The sequence below is a fragment of the Channa argus genome, chromosome 23, assembly GCF_033026475.1.
Source record: "Channa argus isolate prfri chromosome 23, Channa argus male v1.0, whole genome shotgun sequence".
Lineage (NCBI taxonomy): Eukaryota > Metazoa > Chordata > Actinopteri > Anabantiformes > Channidae > Channa > Channa argus.
This window is the reverse complement of record NC_090219.1, coordinates 1,555,701-1,575,279: the sequence shown is the minus strand read 5'-3', so window position 1 is coordinate 1,575,279 and position 19,579 is coordinate 1,555,701. Positions and strand designations below refer to the sequence as shown.

The window sequence follows — 19,579 nt, the reverse complement described above, 5'->3', positions numbered from 1 at the left end:
CAACACTTCTCCAGTATAAATGACAGATTCTCAAGGCGTAGCAAGTTTGCCACTAATCATGTGAAACTAATGACTAACAGATGCATTATTTATTATAAAAAGGTGGATGTCTGTGATGTGCTAGGCTGAATTACTGTATGTGTTGTAGAATAAACAATATCGTCACAATGACATATCACAGGCCTTTTCAATGTGCCTTCACCCTGGCACACAGAACAATTTAATTGACCTGACAGTGTTCAGCCTAGTAGCCACAGATGTCTGGTGTCCCTGCTCTGGTTTTTATTTTCGGTGCTCACTTCATCACTGGGAATCATGGTGGTTCGTCTGGAGGCCACATTTGCTGCTACAAAGTCACTCGTCTTTGGCCTAACCCCTTGTTTTTTCCTAAAACACGTCCTATCTGCTGACCTGATCATTGGAACTCCTTATAATCATGACTTTCTAGGTGTGTCCCTGTGGCAACAACTGCCTGTACTGGAGCTCCATGCTTTTTCCTTTTAATCTATCCCAGTACTTAATGTTGTTTGTGCAGCAGCTATAGAAGTCCACTTATTATCTATGTATTTACACCTTTTTACTCCTCTACTTTTTCTTTGCTCTCCTCCAGATTAATTTCAGGTGTAAGCCATCGTTCAGAGAATCAAGCTCTAGAAACTTTCGAGAGGTAAGTTTTGAATGTTTATTTTGAACTGAGAAATGTCAGAAATTGCATGAGACAAAGCAACAAACCTTGTTTAAACAGATTTATACCTGTTAAATGTTTGCTGGGTAGTCTAGGTTTGAAAAATGATGATTTGTTTCATTTGTATGGGTTTAGCCTGTTGTGGTACATCATCACTGGGTGCATCGGAGACGGCAGGAGGGAAAATGTAAACAATGTGGAAAGGTGGGTGGTAATTTTGATTGAATACTGACCAGTAATTCTTCTTGTCATTCGCTGATTTTTTTTGTTTGTTTTGTTTTGTTTTCCTCCTACATATTCTATATCTATACAGGGCTTCCAGCAAAAGTTTGCTTTCCACAGTAAAGAGATTGTTGCTATCAGCTGCTCCTGGTGCAAACAAGCTGTGAGTTTGATTGATTGATTTATTAATCTTTTGATTATTTTCTGTTCTATAGAGCTCATCAAAATAATTAATCTTGTTTTTCCTCTACTTAGTACCACAACAAGGTTTCCTGCTTCATGCTGCAGCAGATTGAGGAGGCTTGCCCTATAGGAGCTCACGCTCCCCTCATAGTGCCACCCACATGGATCATTCGGGTCCGACGTCATCAGGTCAATCACTCTTTACCTAATAATCTGATAGTCTTGCCACTCATTAGACTCATTTCCTTATTGTCACCACATTGCGTTTTAAACAAATTAGAGGACAATGTACATGCATGGGGCTGTGAACCTTTTAAACAGAATATACTACAAATTGATTGTCCCTAAATTTTCATTTATTTAACTTCCATACAGCAACCTAACAAGACCTAAAAAGCACTATAGAAATATTTCCCCAAACATGATAACATTGTTTTTTGTTGTCTGTTATTAATTCATGTAACTATGATTAAAAGGGTATTCCAATTATTTTGGTATAAGATAATTGGTGTTTGTATCGGCACCGAAACCATTCCATCACTACCTTTAGTTAAGGTTTTGTGGCTATGACCCCCAGAATTCATCAATGTGCAACCACAGCCACAATACTACCTTCTGGGGTAAGAGCTCACCCTACAGGGTTTTTCCTGACTCACAGTGAGTTGGAGGTAGTAAAGTATTTGGGGAGCCAGTATTTTAACATCCAGTGTATGCTTTGTATATCCAACAGTCATCTATGAAAGCCAGTAAGAAGAAGAAGAGAACATCGTTCAAGAGAAAAAGCAGCAAGAAAGGAGCAGAGGTCAGTCTTATGATTTATTCTGTGACTCTGTACAAGCAGAGCATAAAGATACTGTATAATCTCTTTATTATATTCATTTGCAACATATTCCGTGAGGATGGGAGTTTTTATGTTCATACAGTACAGTAAATGTTTGTCTGCATTGTTGCTCAATTGATTTTATTTGTGTAGAGAAAAGTTTTTTAAATTCAAATGCCACAACACTGTGAACAATGAGATTTTCTGGTGTTTACTTCAGCTGCATAGCAGATCTTTTTCACAAAAACTGGAAGTACTTAACCCTATTTCCACCTTAAGCTGTGCAACACAGTGACACGGTAACAATGGATTTCAGTAGTGTTTTCAACTTCTGTCAAGGAAAAAATTTTTTTTTTTGTATTTATATAGTTGCGAGCATAAACATTTATAAAGCAGGACATTTAACCAGGTTGCTGTATTTCAATATGTCAGAATATTTTCATGTGACATCCTTGATAAACATAATTATGCCCAATGTAATGACTTACTGTAAAGACTACCACCATTTTTTCTAATACTTAATTTCTCCTGTACACATCTCAGAGAAAGATGTTTAGCGTTATGTTATGTGGTGTCTTACACACGTAAACAGAATTACTGTGATGAGCAATAGCTTGTATATATAGCTCAATCATAACAGCAATTTACATTACATCCCAGGTAACGTTAACCATCATTTATGTTAATTTACTTTACCTGTGGTCAGTGGGAAACATAATTGTGGTCCAGTTGAGAAGTGTCAGGGGCAGTTTCAACACCTACACAGGAGAATGAGGAGACCTTTTTCTCCGTGGCTAAATGTTAACTTTCCCTTTCATAGACATTTTACCCTCTCTGGACAAAGTTGTTCAACAATAAGTGGCTTGGGACAACTCTATTTATGAGCAGAGTGCTGTATGTTTTATTATAATGATCCAGAATGCAGTGCTGACTACAAACGTACGTGCTACCTCTTTGCACAATAAAGCTTTGTTGTTCATCTTACCTAATTGCCTGCACCCATCCTTTTAAAAAAATTATAGAAGTTTTGGATCTTTTGAAAATGAGCAAAAAGGAAAAGTTTGTCTGTTTTTTGTACTGAACGTGAACTTTCAGCTATGCTACAAAAGCTTAAGTTTTTAGATTCTGCAACTGTTCCTATGTAATGACTTACAATGGAAGTTAGGCAGCCTGTTCTTGGCTGCTTCCAGCAGCTTTAATTCCCACTTTTGTAGTTTCTTGATAAGTTGATTGAAATGTCAATATCATGCAAATGCACAAGTAACATATTTAACACTTTATAATTGTAGAATCCTATTAACATAATGCATCAACATATTCTTAGAAATATGTTGTAATTGTTTGCTTGCATTTGTCAAAAGACATCTTACGAGAGCTACATACAAAATGTCAGGTAGCCGTAGTGTTCTGTTCTTAGTTAAATGAACAGTAGCTGACTGACCAGTGTCACCTTCAAAGTCTGAACATGTGAAGCTCTGTTTTAAAGAATCTGATCTTCTCTGACAGGAAGGACGGCAGTGGAAGCCATTTATAATACGACCCATCCCATCACCATTGATGAAACCTCTATTGGTGTTTGTCAACCCCAAGAGTGGAGGAAACCAGGTATTTGGGAAAAAGGAAGCAACTTGATTACTTAGAAATTAGTCAGTGGGTAAATAAATGACTGTAGTCATCCAGCAACTTAGTCACTAAACCAACACAGTTACAGAGTTAAGTCAGGAAACAGTTTGACAATTCAGTTGTATTTGTAGTTATGTACTAATCAGAACGCCTTAAAACCCAGCCCAGCCAGACTCAAGTCATTTGCTCAATACAAAAACACAGACAGAGGTCAACTTCTGTGTGATCAGACAGGCGACAGACAGCTCCTTTTTTCTATATATCTTTGTAGGAATGTGTCAAGGTCACTGAGCAACATTAACACCAGTACTAGTTTGGCTATATCTGCCATTTTACAAAATTACCTCAAAAACAAAGGAGATACCAGTGCCCACTCAGGCTGTGCTAGTCAAAAACAATTTTTTTTTGCCTCCATTGCAAAAATGAAAACTGTTGTTTACTGTCTTTCTCCACTCCTCTGCCTCAACAGAAGTTAAATTAAAACTTTACTGGACCATCACCTGTCTCTTACAAGTTGGGACTGGATTGGACTTGTATATTACAAAACAATGTCTGTACTCTAAGTAGATTGTGGGGTTTTAGTTATTTACTAGATTTCCAACATCCTGGTTGTTTCTCTGTCAGGGCACAAAGATCTTGCAGTCCTTCATGTGGTGTCTGAACCCCAGACAGGTGTTTGACCTGAGCCAGGGAGGACCAAAAGAGGGGTAGGTTATTGTTGTGAGGACCCTAAGAGCCATTACCTTACCCTATCCTTAACCATCACAACCAGATAGCTAACCGTAACCCAAGCCTTAACAGAAACCTAAATCAGTAGACATTTACTAATAATTATTGTCAAATCATAATCAACCAATAATCATTGTAAATCTTCTAGGCTAGAGCTGTATCGCAAAGTCCACAACTTGAGGATCCTGGCCTGTGGAGGAGACGGCACTGTGAGGAGTAACACATATACACATATACAAACGCATTATTAGACACATCAGAAAAGTATTTATAATACTCAGTAGCTACTTTTGTAAAAATTAAGAGCTTACGAAAGACAATAAAATAGACAAATAATGATAGCAGATGGATAAGGATACATCTATTGATTTAAAACATTCATTGATATTTGAAAAATGACAAGTCATGAATGTTGTAGAGATTCAGCAGATGTAATTTCTGATGGACACTGTAAATGTACTTTTGAAGAGAGATGGATAGTCACAACCTTTCCTCTGTAACTGTGTGTATGTGTATGTGTGTGTGTTAAACCAGGTGGGTTGGATCCTGTCTTGTCTTGATGAACTGGCATTAAATCCTCACCCTGCTGTTGCCGTGTTACCACTCGGGACAGGAAATGACCTTGCCAGGACCCTTAATTGGGGAGGGGTGTGTACAAACACAATCCACACACAACTATGTTGAATGGGAGCAGGAATCCTGTTAACTACCATTCGAAATCTGATCTAATACATTTTTTACTAAGTCTTGAGTGTATCAAATTTATTCTTTTAATCCTTTGCTGTACACTGAAGACATTTAAGATCAAAAGATGGATATCAGATTAAAACATAGAACAACATCATATGAACAACACAGAACAAAGCACCTTTTGTAGCTGATCATCCACATTTTATCTTCTCTAAAGTGTGAGGACATGTGGTTCTGTTGTTTGGTGTGTTTCTTGTTACCCGGGTATATGCTATGAGATTGATTTGTTGAAGCAATAAATAGCTTCAAAAGACTGCTCATGAGTTTTACATGAGTTTTTTTTAATTTAGAAGAATCTCATTTAGCCTGGAAAAACAGTGAAAAAAAATGTACAAAAAATTCCTCCGTGATGCCAGAACAGTTAGATTCAACTTTATTTATATAACGCCAATTCACAACAAAGTCATTTCAGGGCACTTTACAGAATAAAGTCAAGATTATAAAGATGTATAGAGAGAACCCAGCATTATATTCATTGTTAATAGAGGAAAACAAAAACAACCCCCGGTTTCTTTTCAGATCCATCTATGGAACCTGATGGAACCTGATGAAAAAATCAGTTAATCAAGCTTTAAGCATGCCTACAAGACATAAAGGCCTGGAAGTCCCACATTTTTTTTTACTTCTAAATTCAGATAAAACTGAAGTCATAGTATTTGGGCCAGAAAATCTCAGAAATATGCTGTCAAACCATATTGTTACTCTAGATGGCATAAGTCTGGCCTCCAGTACTACTGCAAGGAACCTTGGAGTTATTTTTGACCAGGATTTGTCCTTTACCTCACATATAAAACAAATACAAATTCAAAACAAACAGCCTTCTTCCACCTATGGAACATTGCCAAAATTAGGACCAATTAATAATTAGGTTGGACTATTGTAATTCCTTACTTTTAGGATGCCCTAGTAACTCCGTAAAAACCTGCAATTAATCCAAAATGCTGCAGCAAGAGTGCACCATCACCAGCCTCTCCATTGGCTTCCCATAAAATCTAGAATAGAATTTAAAACCCTGCTTCTTAGATATAAATCTCTAAACGGCCAGGCTCCATCATATCTAAAAGATCTCATAGTTCCATATCATTCAAGTAGACCACTTTGATGTCAGAATGCAGGCCTACTTGTGGTTCCCAGAATTTCTAAAAGTAGAATGGGAGGCAGGGCCTTCAGCTATCAAGTTCCTCTCTTGTGGAACCAGCTCAAAGTTCAGATTTGCGAAGCAGACACCCTCTCTACTTTTAGGTCTAGGCTTAAAACCTTCCTCTTTGATAAAGCTTAAAGTTAGTTATAGTTATGCTGCTATAGGCTTAGACTGCTGGGGACCCACCCCCCGATGCACTGAGCTCCTTTCCTCCTTTTTACCTACTCTTCTCTCTGCTCACCCCACAATTGTCACTACTGTATGACATTAACTCTGTGTGTTTTCTCCGGTAGTTGTCTTGTCTCTTTCTCTGTCTCCCTCTCTCTGTCCCTTTCTGCAGGTGTCCCCCGGCTTTGGAGCTATGTGTTTTCCAGTTTGCTGCTACTGTTCCTACCAACCTGCCTGATGTTTTGTTGTTGCTTTTGTTGCTCTTTTCTTTTTCTCTCCACTTTCCACTCACCCCAACCGGTCGAGGCAGATGGCCGCCCACCCTGAGCCTGGTTCTGCTGGAGGTTTCTTCCGTTAAAGGGAGTTTTTCCTCTCCACTGTTGCCTAGTGCTACTCAAGGAAGAATTGTTGGGTTTTCTCTATACATCTTTATAGTCTTCACTTTATTCTGTAAATGGCCTTGAGATGACTTTGTTGTGAGTTGGCACTATATAAATAAAGTTGAATTGAATAGAACTGGCTTTGGGAGAAATGCAAACCAGTTTAGATTCAAGAAAATAAGGAAAATCTTAGGCATTGTACAAACATGAGGCATAGCCGATCCAATGATATGAAATTTCCTGAACAAGATAGAAAGCAGATCTCTACTGAGCAACATACTCAAATCAAGTCAGCAAAAGGAAAAACAAACTTTCATAGCAGACATATGGAGGCCATGCCAGAAGATGAACACCCCACATAGGCAAAAAGCACATGGAAATCATGATAAAACTTCATGATTGTTCTTTTGTTATGACTCGGGCATGCATGGCTGGTTTTGGAACAGACTCACTGATCTTTAATGATGGTAGAAATTCTGATGTTAGCAGCAGAATTAATTCAGTGGTGTACACAAACATTTTGTCAGCAAGACAATGACCAAAAAAACACACTGCTGACTCATTATAGGGAAAAAAGTCAAGGTTTTACACTTATAAGGCCAGTTACCAGGCCTTTACCCAGCTGAACATGTACATAGATGAGCCACAACTTAATAATGTCACAGAGTGCAAGGTTCACCATGAGCGGGCTGCAGCCACACAGGCTCATGCACAGTAAAATTAGGTGGTAAAAGTACACAAACCCCATATGCAAATCAAGTCCCTTCCCACTGGAAAAGCCTAGAGAAGAAAATCAAAAGAAGAAACTAACAATTCAGGGATGTCAGTAACTGTTAAGTTTATTAAATTTGCAAACATATTAAGTTAATTTTTTCCTATTGACTTTAATACTATCTGCCCCAATGCTTTTTGAAGAGTCACAGTCTGGGTGTCCAAAATGTACTGTCATCTACTTTATGTCTTCAGTGTACAGCACAAACAAATACCTTGCTTTTCTCATACTTATTGAGGGGACTGTTCATGTATAAATATGTGCGCATGTGTCTACTGTGTATGCTATATGTAAATCGGCATGTGTTCCAGGGTTATACAGATGAACCTCTATCTAAGATCCTGTCACATGTTGAGGATGGAACTGTTGTCCAGCTAGACAGGTGGAATTTGGATGTTGAACCAAATTACGGTGCAGGGGCTGAACAAGATGAACAACAGGCTGATAAGGTTGGTGCACCTACATTATACAAACTTGCAAACAAAAGCATCATACTGTATTCCTGTACTCTGAGCTGATCACTGAGATCTCACACACTTTCACTCCCGTTTTTTACACAGTCAAAAACACATGTCCTACATTGTACATATATACATTGGAGTCAGAACAAGATATTTTTACAACTTCTGCAATAAAGGCTGATCCTCAGTTGGATATATTCTCTAATGGTGGGGGCTTTGCTGACCCACACCTTGTGTCATGTTTGTCAAGGGGCACCAGCAAATCATGCTTTTCTTTCAAGTAAATTTAAATTAAAGCACATATTACAAATTGTCACATAAAAGGATCTCAAAGAAACAATAACAACATTGAATACAATCATAAAAAAAACACATGAGAAAAAAAGAAGAAATACAAATTAAAAAAGATTAGAAATGACACATTGGAAGCAGTTTTCACAATGACAGTTGTAGATATTATTCCAGATGTAACTGGTGTTTTTGTATGTTTGTACTCGCTCAGCTTCCTATGGATGTTTTCAACAATTACTTCAGTCTTGGATTTGATGCTCATGTGACTTTAGAGTTCCACGAATCAAGAGGTAAATTCATATCAGCAGTGAGAACAATAAAAAACATAGATTGATAATGTATACATGAACATCATGGAAATTTTGCCCTTGCATTGACATTGTTACATATGTATAAAATGGTTAGTTGATTTACTGTCTTTCTGTTCTCATTTCAGAGGCTAACCCAGAGAAGTTTAACAGTCGCTTTAGGAATAAGATGTTCTATGCTGGGGTGAGTGCACCTCTGTCTCAAAGATCAATGTTTCTCTTTAAGTTACATTGTTTTTTTTAAGAAACACTTCCAGCATTATGATGTTTTTTGCTCCCTAAGCCACACTCAGACGTGATGATTATTTTATTCTGTCTCCAGTGAGCAGAAAAACAAATTACTCTAACTAAGCAGAGGAAACTGTTATCCTTCACAAAAGATGCAGTTCCACCAGAAGACCAGATAATGTTTATGTAATGATATGTATGTACCAGATAATGTATGTAGGACCAGATAATGGTGCAGTTCCCAAATGACTAAATACCTAATATCTTTTTTGCACAAATCGTTACCACGTAAAAATATTACCTCAGTGGCTCCACTTTGTGGCCAGATATAGAATGTTAGCATGAGTTATTAATAACTCATGCTATAGAATGAATAATGAAGCACAGGTGAAACATTTTTGGTACACCTTAAATGTGAGCTGAACAAATTGAACAAACAGCAAACAGTGCTGTATTTTTATTAAAAGAGCTCTAAAGATGACCTTTTTATAGTGTGAAATGGATTTTCACAGGTAGAGCGATAGTTGTTATCACTCTCTCGAGTTCTTTTAACAAATACTATGGTAACATTTGTCAACCAGTGCAGCGGTGTGCTTCACTGACATGTTTCTAGTAGTTTTTGAACAACAGTGGAGCTCTGTGGCAAAGAGGACTAAGCTAAATGTGGTTCAGGAATCAGAGATGTTACAGTAAGTAGGCACATTTCATCTGCATTTGTTAACAATAAAATAAAAATACAAAATCATTAGCCTTATCCTTTAATTACAGCATCTTTTTGCACCCTCTTCTTCTGCAATAGATTGCCACCCACATGGAAAATTAGCACAACCAGCTGTTTATTTATATGTTGTTTATTTGATGAACAGTTGTGGATAGAAAAATGCATTTATTCAAGGCTCAAGATTCAAGACTTCTTTAATTGTCTCCCCCAGGAGGCACCTGTCAGATGGAAAGAATGGCTGCATGAAATTAAACATAACTAAAAACAGATCAGATCCTGTAAGAAAATAATCCAAACTGCACCAGTTTTTTTTTTTATGAGTACAGTCCCCTTCAAAAGTTTTGGAACAACAAATTTGTTGTTGCTGCACACTTTTCAGAATTTTAGCCTCCATTATATTTACACTTAGATATGGTAAACAATAAAGAAGCTGTTATGTCCGGTCAACCATACTTTATGCAAGGAAAAGAATTGGAGCAAGTGACTTAAAAAATGTAGTTTTTGTCAACATGACATTGGTCCGAGTGGACAAAGAGCACAAATGCTAAATATAATGCTTAAATAGAACTCTGATCTACAAGACTCCGTCTGTGAGCTACAGACTGTACAACCAGACAGCTTTATATTGGTAGCTGGGGATTTCAACCACACCAACTTAAAGACTGTAGTTCCCAAATTCCAGCAATATGTGGACTTCAAGACCCAGAGAGAAAACACCCTGGATTTGGTCTAAACAAACACAGCACAGGCATACAGAGCAATTGCCCTTCCCCACCTGGGCTACTCTAACCACAGATCTTTTATGCTAATCCCAGTTTATAGACCACTGCCAAGATGTAACAGACCTGAGAGAATGCATATCAGGGTTTGGCTAGAGGGAGCTGCCTCCTCTGTACAGGACTGTTTCGCACGGACTGGGAGGCCTTTAACACTGCAGCTTCCCAGGGAGATCATGTTAACATTGAGGAGCATGCTGAGACAGTGACTAGCTACATCACCAAGTGCACAGATGATTTTACTGTATGTCGGTGTCTCAGCATACTCCTCAATGTTAACATGGTCTTAAAGACCTCTCAGACCTCGACAGCTTCCTACCCAAGCGGTCAGATTGTTGAACCGCTGACCGAGGACCTTATTGTCACTTTACTCAACTGATTGTCACTGTTATCTAATATTTATTTATTTATTTATTTATTTATTATTATTATTAATATCATGGTGTCTTTCTGGTGTCTTTTTTTTTTAGTAGGAGAGAAACGCAATTTCATTCTGTCTGCACTACTGTATGCATGGCAAAATGATTGATTGATTAATTGATTTGAATGAAGCAAACCCCCAAAACAACAGTCAGTGACATAACCAACAACCTATAAAGAGCAGGGGTGATGGGAAGAAAACCTAATGAGCAGAAATACAGAGGCCAAACCACAAGATACAATAACCTCATCAGCAGTACAAAATGCACCAGAAATTTAGGTTGGAATTCAGAAAAAGTACAGAAACAGCTACATCAGTTAATACCTGGTAAACATCAAAACAAGAAATTAGAAATCCTGTGATGTGAATGAGTTGGCAGGCTTGATGCTGTTTTTGCAAGCTACTTATTTAATGTAGTTTTTTTTACTTAAGAACTTTTGTTTTTCAATCCTATTGCCTATTTAACATATTGAGGTAAAAATACCATTAAATAAAAGATCACCTTGTGTCTTAATGGTCTTTTCAATCAATGTACAGCAAAAAGAAATTAATTGGCTTTGCTATTCAAATACGTCTACAAGGGATTGTACATGTGAACGCATGCCCATCTTCCAAATGCTTTTCTCTTTACTGTACATGCCTACAAACCCAAGATTAGTGGAAACCCTGCAGATATCTGAGTACCTTCCCCTTCCTCAACAATGGAGAGGCTGCTCATTAATAAGTTTAGTTGACAGCTGAAGTGTTTGTGCTTACAGAAGAGGAACCTGTGCCTCCTTTTGGAATGTATTAGTAGAGACTGTACTTTTACAGACGAAGGGTCTGCTGATTCACCTACACAGAGTTCTCTTGATTGCTACAGATTGACTTCCTAATCATCCTAAAGATTAAAGTTTAACTATTGACCAATGTACACATATTTTTCTAAAAACATAAAATTTACATTACATTTGAAATGGAATGCTACTTATTTTGACTTAAAATTATTTTGTTGAGTAGAAATACACTCAATGAATCGTGTCAAGTGGCAAGTTTTCTATTCGAACTATTTGTAGCAGTAATGTAAAACAAAAATATTAAAGCTATGGAATATTTATGTTTGAAATGGTTGTGGCCAGCTGCCCAAATATTTTGTGCCATTTGCCAATGCCAGGAATTACATTCACATTTAGTCATTTGCCACATACTTTAATCCAAAATGACTTACAGAGATTTGTAAAGTAGCATTTTAATGAACAAGCAGTTAAAGGCATTTGGATCAGAAGAAGTGCAATGCAGCACTGCATCATTTAAAGATATTTTTAACTATTTATTGGGCCTTTGCAAAGTACACATGCACCATAGCTTTAACAAATTTAACAAATCACAGTTTGTACTCACAACAAAGTGAGAAGCTGTAGATCCTGCAAGTTCAGATTTAATTAAGTTATGTAAGGCCTGCAATGAGAGGACCTGCAAGCATGTTAACCATCCACAGAGCCCCGAGTATAACTGATCAAGGTCACACCAGCTGCTTCCCTGAAGTCTACTTGTGTGGTAAATGTTGGGTAACTGAGATCAGACTGCTGTATGGGCCTGTGGTGAAATATAAAAACGTATGCATTATTGAAGACTATGGTTTGGAAGCAGTCTGTCTCTGACTTTGCCAGAGGCATTGGGAAGATAACGCCTTCCTGCTGTGGGTTTAATGATGAAGTCCTCTAAGAGGATCCTGCTTACCTGTCTGCCTGTCTGTCCATCTATGTGGTGTCTCTCATACAGACCGCATTCTCAGATTTCTTGATGAGAAGCTCCAAAGACCTGTCAAAGCACATCAAAGTGGTGGTGAGTAGCTGTCAATCAAAACAGTCAGTCATTTTGTGTGAAAACACTGAGTCACTCTCTCTCTTTCTCTCTCTATCTAGTGTGACGGGACAGATATAACACCAAAGGTTCAGGACTTGAAGCTGCAGTGTCTGGTGTTCCTCAACATCCCCAGGTTAGCCAGCTAAAAGCCTGCTAAGAGTAATACCACTACTGTTACTGAATCTACTTAAAAATTTTAACTTTTTAAATGTCTTACCACAATTTTATCCACTTGTGTGTGTCCTAAGTCATTGGTATGGCTTTGTACTGTGAATAATGCTGAAACCATAAGTCATTAAAATTTTGTTTTGTTTGGTCTTAGGTAACTTGAGTGATTTACCAAAAGAGCGAGACTTTAAATACCGATATATGGCAAATGATAATTAATGAAATGTATCCTGTTAGTAATACAGCAGTTATGCGCAGCAGTGGGTTGTTTTTCAGTCTAATGCTGGTGACATTAGTGACACTGTTGACAAATGTATGTCCATGTTGTCAGTTAAAGCTACTGCAGACTCTGATGGAGAAATACCATTCTGGAATCACTTACATGGAGTTCTGTTCAGATCTCATTATGATTATGCTGCCAGTGAGTGTTACTGCTGCTTCTGATGAGATGACTTTGTGCATATTGTGTCCCAAGGTATTGTGCAGGCACAACACCATGGGGAAACCCTGGTGAACATCATGACTTTGAACCTCAACGCCATGATGACGGGTACATCGAGGTCATTGGATTTACTATGACTTCACTGGTATGGAGCTCTCTTTCTGTGTCACTGTCAACATAATGAGCTTTAATTAATATAAATACAACATGTCTGTCGTGATTTAGGAGGTTTAGGAAAGTGGTTAAGGATTGTGGTTATAGCTGGATTATGTAGTGATTGCTTAGTAAGAGTGTGTGTGTGTGTGTGTGTAGGCTACTCTCCAGGTTGGAGGTCATGGTGAGAGGCTGAACCAGTGTAGAGAAGTCACCCTCACCACTACAAAACCTCTACCTGTACAGGTACATACTCTTCATACGCCTGTTACTGCTTCACTGCTTCACTTTGTCACAATACTGAGATCAAGGATATCTTTTATTCGCCAGTGTTTGACTTCACTAATTGGCCGTGTGGTTGGTATGTATTGTTGTTAGGTGGACGGTGAGCCATGCAGACTTGCTCCCTCTGTAATCCACATCAGCCTGAGAAACCAGGCCAACATGGTTCAGAAAACTAAACGACGGACGTCAATCCCACATCTTAATGAGTAAGTTACACACACACACACACACCACACACACGCTAAAAAAATTTCATCTGTATTTATGGGCATATTTGCTAAATTGACAAAGAAAAACTTTGGAAAACAACAACAAAAACTGGATACATTGTAAAGTGCAAAAAAAAGGATCAGCTTTTGGGCTCTGAATGCTTCCAAAACACTGGGGACTACACTCAGTACTCTCTCTGCATCCACAGCGCACCATCACACAGCTTCAATGGGGATATTGTGTTACTTTATTTTTACTGTTTGGGTGACTAGTGAGGAAGCACTAATCATGAATTCTTTAATTTAACAATTTTTTACATCATTCAACAGCATAAATTAAAGTTTACTTAAAGAATTTAATATATCACCATGTCCTATATGTAACAAAGTTGTTTTGTATCACACTGTATTGCATCATATTGTAACTACTGTACTGTATCATATTGGTCTTTATCCTAATGGTTTGTATTGTGCCACTTTGCAATGTATTGTATTGTATAATTTTGTATCCTCTCATATCAGAGTCATTCATTTATTTACATTGTCTGTTCTTGTTTGTGTCCCAGTCAACAGATAGTCCCAGAGAAGCTCAGGATCAGAGTCAGCAGGATTGGTATGACTGACTATGATACTCTGCACTACGACAAGGACAAACTACGACAAGCATGTAAGAAAACAAAGGCACACATTTAGAACCTTGAATGCAAGTACTGAATATTGGAAATGTGTTAAAATCAGTCATACGCTTCACTTAAAAAAGTTCAAAAGCCGTTTCTCTGTCTCACATTGAGTGATTGTTTTATTAATATTAAACCTTTTTTGGAAAAATATAAGTGCTGAATAATTAGGACAGACTATGCAATAATAAATCTTTGGGCACCAACCAAAGAATATGTGTACTAATCTGTGCAAATATTCTTTATATGACTCAAAAAAGAAGAAAATGTATGGATTGCATAGATGAAACGAAAAGGTACAATACAAAGCAAGCTTGTTGAAAATATACAATTTTGGTTTTTAAGTGTTTTCTTTTTTATGTTGGGATATTGTTTTCTATATGTTCTATATATTGGTTTTCTATGTAAACATGAATACATATAATAGATCTATTTTTTAACTAGATACTTGTTCTCAGAAGTGAGAATAAAACTGCTCTGTGGAGCAGCAAGTGCAGCCCAATAAGAGGGTAATTTTCAATCATCTCTCCATGACTGCTGTAGCGTAGCTGGGTATCTGTTTTTATGTGAAATATGATTTTAAATACTACACACACCTTTTGTTTGTACACCTATTTTTCTCGAGACTCTTTCTAATAATGCATTACCCAGCCCTACAAACCTAAGGGTAACCTCAAAATTGTTTCTAACTTGAACCCTAAAACAAAGCCCTAATCCTCAAACAGCTCTTTGAGTTGTCAGGAAGAGACAAAATGTTCTCACAACAGTAGCATTAAAATAATATTTGTCCACACAATGAAAGAAAGACATGCACAAACACAGTCACACTTACATATGTGTATTGTAAATGGTGAGCATCAAGGAGAATACTTGCCTTTATCTGTCTTGCTCTTAGCATTAGCATGCACACACACTCACACACACACACACACACACACACACAGTCATGAATTCATGTTAGTTCAGAGTGGTGACACTGGGTGGCGCTGTTACATTTACTATATTGTAAATAGCCTGCTTTTTTTGTGTAAGTGTAGACATTACGTTCTTTTTCTTTCTGTTTTTTTTTTACATACTGTATCATTGGTATGTACTGAACAGTGTACTTGGACTAGTTTGAAACATGGTAAAATAAGTCTACCTATGTGTTCATTGGTCATCAATTCATATTTTCCACTTTAATTCACAAGTGTTATGTCTGTAGATTTTAGATTGTCTTCATCATTTTTGTAACTTCTTGATTTCTTTTTGAAGTTTAGTCATTTCCTCATTAAGAATCTTTGCTTTCAACTTGTGGATGTGTCACACTTGGGGAGATAGCAAAAATATCCTTTATACCCAGAAGCACAGTGGTTAAACCATCTCAGTGCTATTTCTCTCACTGTGTCTGTATGAAATTAGACAAGAAGTCTCATCTATTCTACATTTACACTGAGTAGTCACAACATTAAAACCCCCTGTGGCCAACACAGTGCATGTGTGTGGCAGTAGATTGGTCACTGTGTCCATCATGTCTCTGTCCAACATTTAGACTAACAGGTGGTATTAGAACTGTGGCTATTGTTGTGTACTTTTCTTATTATACATTTTGGGAATTATGTGAGCAAAATGACATTATTTTAGATCTGAGTGCTTCACATGTTTTTTTGTAGGTACAAAAATCCTGAGCATTGCTTGTACTGTATACTTTGAACTTTTTTCCAAATATGGTTGTGCATGTAGCATCACTGTACACAACAATCACTCACTTGCTACTTGTGTGACCCTTCAAAAGGTCAGTTTTAAAAAAGGAACCTCTTCAAAGTGAGTCCATGAAGGTGGTGCTCTATACAAATCAAAAACAAAAGCAGTGTTGTTGTAATTGAACATGCATCTGGGTGATAAACTGCCTGCTTTATTGATATCTGATATCTAATTTCTTAACAAAAAAATTCTCTAGTATTTGTTAAAATCTGTGGGTATCTATTCAGGATTTCCCATTTCTACCTTTCAATCCAGTATTTGTCTTTCCCATGAAGCTTTTTAGTATCAATGGGAAGGTGTGTGTGTCCGTGTGTGGGTTCTGGAGCTGTTTGTTTGGTTTGACAGCTCTTCCAGCACAATGAGCCATGTGATAGTCAGCCAGCAGTGTTACGTTGGTGATGTGGGCAGCCCGGCCTGCATTTCCTTAGGGAGCAATCTTTATTGTTTCAGCAACCTACAGTATGTTGTCTTACTGATGGTGAGCCAGCTTGGTCAAGCTTCTTTGATAAAATAAAAGACACTAGTGCCAACATCAAAATTTTGCACTGGAACAAACCATCAGATGTAGGGTTATTATGTCCACTATGTATTCTTAAAGTTACGGTTCTGTAATTAGGTTCTGTTTTGATTTAATTACATATTGTATATTTCACATAGAAATTTCGTTTGCCTGTATTCATTTTCTTTGTGATATTGAGCAAACGTGGGGTGAATAGGCATCAATGGTTTCCAACCAACTTCCTGTTCGCCTCATCTAATTGCTGACTAGGAGATAACGGCAGCACATTTAGGATTTTTATGTTTATTCACTGTGATAAACTGCAGTGATTGTAGTGTGCAGAAGATTGGCAGCAGAGAGGTCTTTTTTTTTTCACTAACCTACATCTAACACAGATTTATGTTTTTTTAATTAAGAAAGGTTTGCTTCAATGGAAAATAAAACTAATAAGCCACAGTCATGAAATTAAAAGTTGATATTTTGAAATTATAAAATAATCAGATATTTGGTACTTACTTACTAATTAATATTAGAAGACAAACAGTTATAATTATAACAACTATATATCTCCAGGGCTTAATGAGTGGCGGTGTTTTGTTGAGAAGTCCCATGTAAAACACGGGGCACCTCTGTTACACTGTACATTTCTAATACAGGATCGTCATATTATTAGTTAACGCTAGATGCTAGTAAGCTGACACCAGGTGAACTAATACTATGGATGTGTTTTTGTTCTATTTTTGTTCAGAATATGTACATAACATGTAAAACAACATTAAACTAAGATAATATTTTGAGGGACTACTGTACATAGCCCTACTTCTACACGCTGCTTCTTTCTACTCCTTGCTACTAAAGTGAATAGAGACACCCCCTACCACTTCATATGAATGTGCAAAACCATGTGGTATGGCCAAGGAGGAGAATAGGAATTGGGCCTTTGACTTAGTAAATCAAACTTGTAGGGCTTTACTGCAGTCAACATTGTACAATATGTGTTGATCTCAAAACTAACATTGTGCCCCAAAATAAAGCTAAAGTAAATATCATGTTGGTGCCACAGTGTACATACTATCATATATTTAATTAAAATTATTGGAAGTCCCGTGTCTGCATCAGTCCCTGCTAGATAACTAGGATCCAAACTACCAGCACTCATAGGGTCTTGAGAGCTGGAGTTGAGCACCAGTGTTGGAGTAGGCATCAAAGTGCTGCTAGATAATTGTCTTGTTCCTCTGTATCTCCAGCGATTCCTCTGGGACTGATTGTGGTTCCTGGTGACTGCGACTTAGAAACCTGCAGAGAGCACATCCAGCGTTTGCAAGAGGTAAGAAGGAGAGAGGAGGAGCAGTGGAGATGAAAAGGTCATAGCTCCGTGTCTGAAATGGAAGAAAATGGCTGTGACACAAAGTTGGCTGAAAGTAGAGAATGGGAAGAGCGGAAGCAGGAAACCTTTTTTGATTTTAATCTGGTAACTAATTAAATACTGTGTGTGTGTGTGTGTGTGTACCAAAATTTAGTAATGCCTAGACTACTCTCCTTTCTGTCCTCCTATGTTTTAGGATTTCTGCTATGTTCATCCCTCCTTTATATGCATGGGAGAGAAGGTTGGTAGTAGGATGTTGGACGTTTCATTGTGGTTTTTGTTCGGCTCAGAGGCACATGGGAAACTAACAGCTACCGCTACTACTTCAACACTGCATTTTTATAAAAAATTAACAGTCAATCAATTTATTTACATAACATTTGTGGCTTTCATAATAAACACAAACAACTTGGACAATTTACTTTAAGAAATTCTAAAAAACCTAGCACCCAGCAGGAGGTATGGGACTGCTCCATTCTAAAACGTCATAGGAAAAAGCCTAAGTTTTCATATGTCTATTCAGAGTGACTGAAGCTTCCTATCTGAATTCAGTGGTGGATTTACTAGAGAGTCTACAGCTGTAAGCAGTGCTGCTGACGTGCCAGAGTGAGTGACTGACAGCTAAAAAGAGGCGGTTACTGTGGGCTCTAAATGTTCTGTTGATATGAAATCCGACTTTGAATATTTGCAGCACGCAAGCACGCACGCACAAACTATTCTTGACATACACCCACACACATAAAAAGAATCAATTCTGTTCTTTAGGGGTTACAGAATGTGGTCACTAATGCGTTAGGCAACATACATAAATAAGACAATCTTTTAAAGATTTTGAAGAAAAACATGTCCAAGTAATTTCAGTTTCTACTTAGAATGATACTTTTCAGCCATGATTACATCAACACTAAGATGGGAAAAGTTGGGAGTCAGGTACAGGTGCTCTCCCTTGGCAGAGAGGGTAAAGTGGGTTAACATCTCATCTAGATGTTGCTGTTGTGGTCAAGTCATCCATGAGGGATCTAATGAACGCCACATGGTCAAATGTCCCCGTTGGCTCTATTTTTGCTTCAGACATCAGTTGAACAACTTCACTTAAAAGAAACATCAATTGATAATCCTCTCATCCAGCTGACACTGATTAGATTTTTTTTAGAATAGATTGAAGTATATGTTGAATTAAGGAATTCTTAATCTGTTTGTCTAGCATAGAACTATAGGCATTTGCATGGTTCAGCACAACCAGTTCTCTTTGTGCGTGGTGTGTACCAGAGTAACATTCTAAACTCATTCTGTGTCTGTCATCTGTCACAGCTATTTGAGGGGTTAATGGTTTTAGTGTGGTCTATGGCTGGGTCAACAATCCTGTGTAATGGCTTTTATGCAAATGTGTAAAATAAGATAGACAGACACAGTGGAGCTCTTTTTGTCCCATTTGTCCATATTGTGTGAATATAAAAAGTGGTATACAACAATATATTTGTAGCTCTACAGGACACTTTGTATTAAGACTTTG

At 37.6% G+C, this 19,579-nt stretch overlaps 1 protein-coding gene across 8 annotated transcripts in view; it reads left to right on the top strand.

The window, feature by feature from the left end:
• The window catches only part of LOC137108617 (diacylglycerol kinase zeta-like), a 106,331-nt gene that overhangs the window by 41,873 nt on the left and 44,879 nt on the right, over positions 1 to 19,579 (top strand). For 7 of the 8 annotated variants that reach the window (XM_067493428.1, XM_067493427.1, XM_067493429.1 and 4 more), the window contains 20 exons: positions 611 to 667; positions 821 to 889; positions 999 to 1,070; positions 1,163 to 1,279; positions 1,821 to 1,892; positions 3,417 to 3,515; positions 4,158 to 4,240; positions 4,411 to 4,471; positions 4,797 to 4,910; positions 7,785 to 7,922; positions 8,437 to 8,515; positions 8,662 to 8,717; positions 12,441 to 12,503; positions 12,584 to 12,657; positions 13,168 to 13,279; positions 13,447 to 13,533; positions 13,666 to 13,778; positions 14,348 to 14,448; positions 17,948 to 18,027; positions 18,263 to 18,307. In XM_067493428.1, the coding sequence (XP_067349529.1) occupies positions 611 to 667; positions 821 to 889; positions 999 to 1,070; positions 1,163 to 1,279; positions 1,821 to 1,892; positions 3,417 to 3,515; positions 4,158 to 4,240; positions 4,411 to 4,471; positions 4,797 to 4,910; positions 7,785 to 7,922; positions 8,437 to 8,515; positions 8,662 to 8,717; positions 12,441 to 12,503; positions 12,584 to 12,657; positions 13,168 to 13,279; positions 13,447 to 13,533; positions 13,666 to 13,778; positions 14,348 to 14,448; positions 17,948 to 18,027; positions 18,263 to 18,307 (1,692 nt within the window). The remainder of the gene's footprint in view (positions 1 to 610; positions 668 to 820; positions 890 to 998; positions 1,071 to 1,162; positions 1,280 to 1,820; positions 1,893 to 3,416; positions 3,516 to 4,157; positions 4,241 to 4,410; positions 4,472 to 4,796; positions 4,911 to 7,784; positions 7,923 to 8,436; positions 8,516 to 8,661; positions 8,718 to 12,440; positions 12,504 to 12,583; positions 12,658 to 13,167; positions 13,280 to 13,446; positions 13,534 to 13,665; positions 13,779 to 14,347; positions 14,449 to 17,947; positions 18,028 to 18,262; positions 18,308 to 19,579) is intronic. The other variant, XM_067493421.1, reaches the window with a different exon arrangement.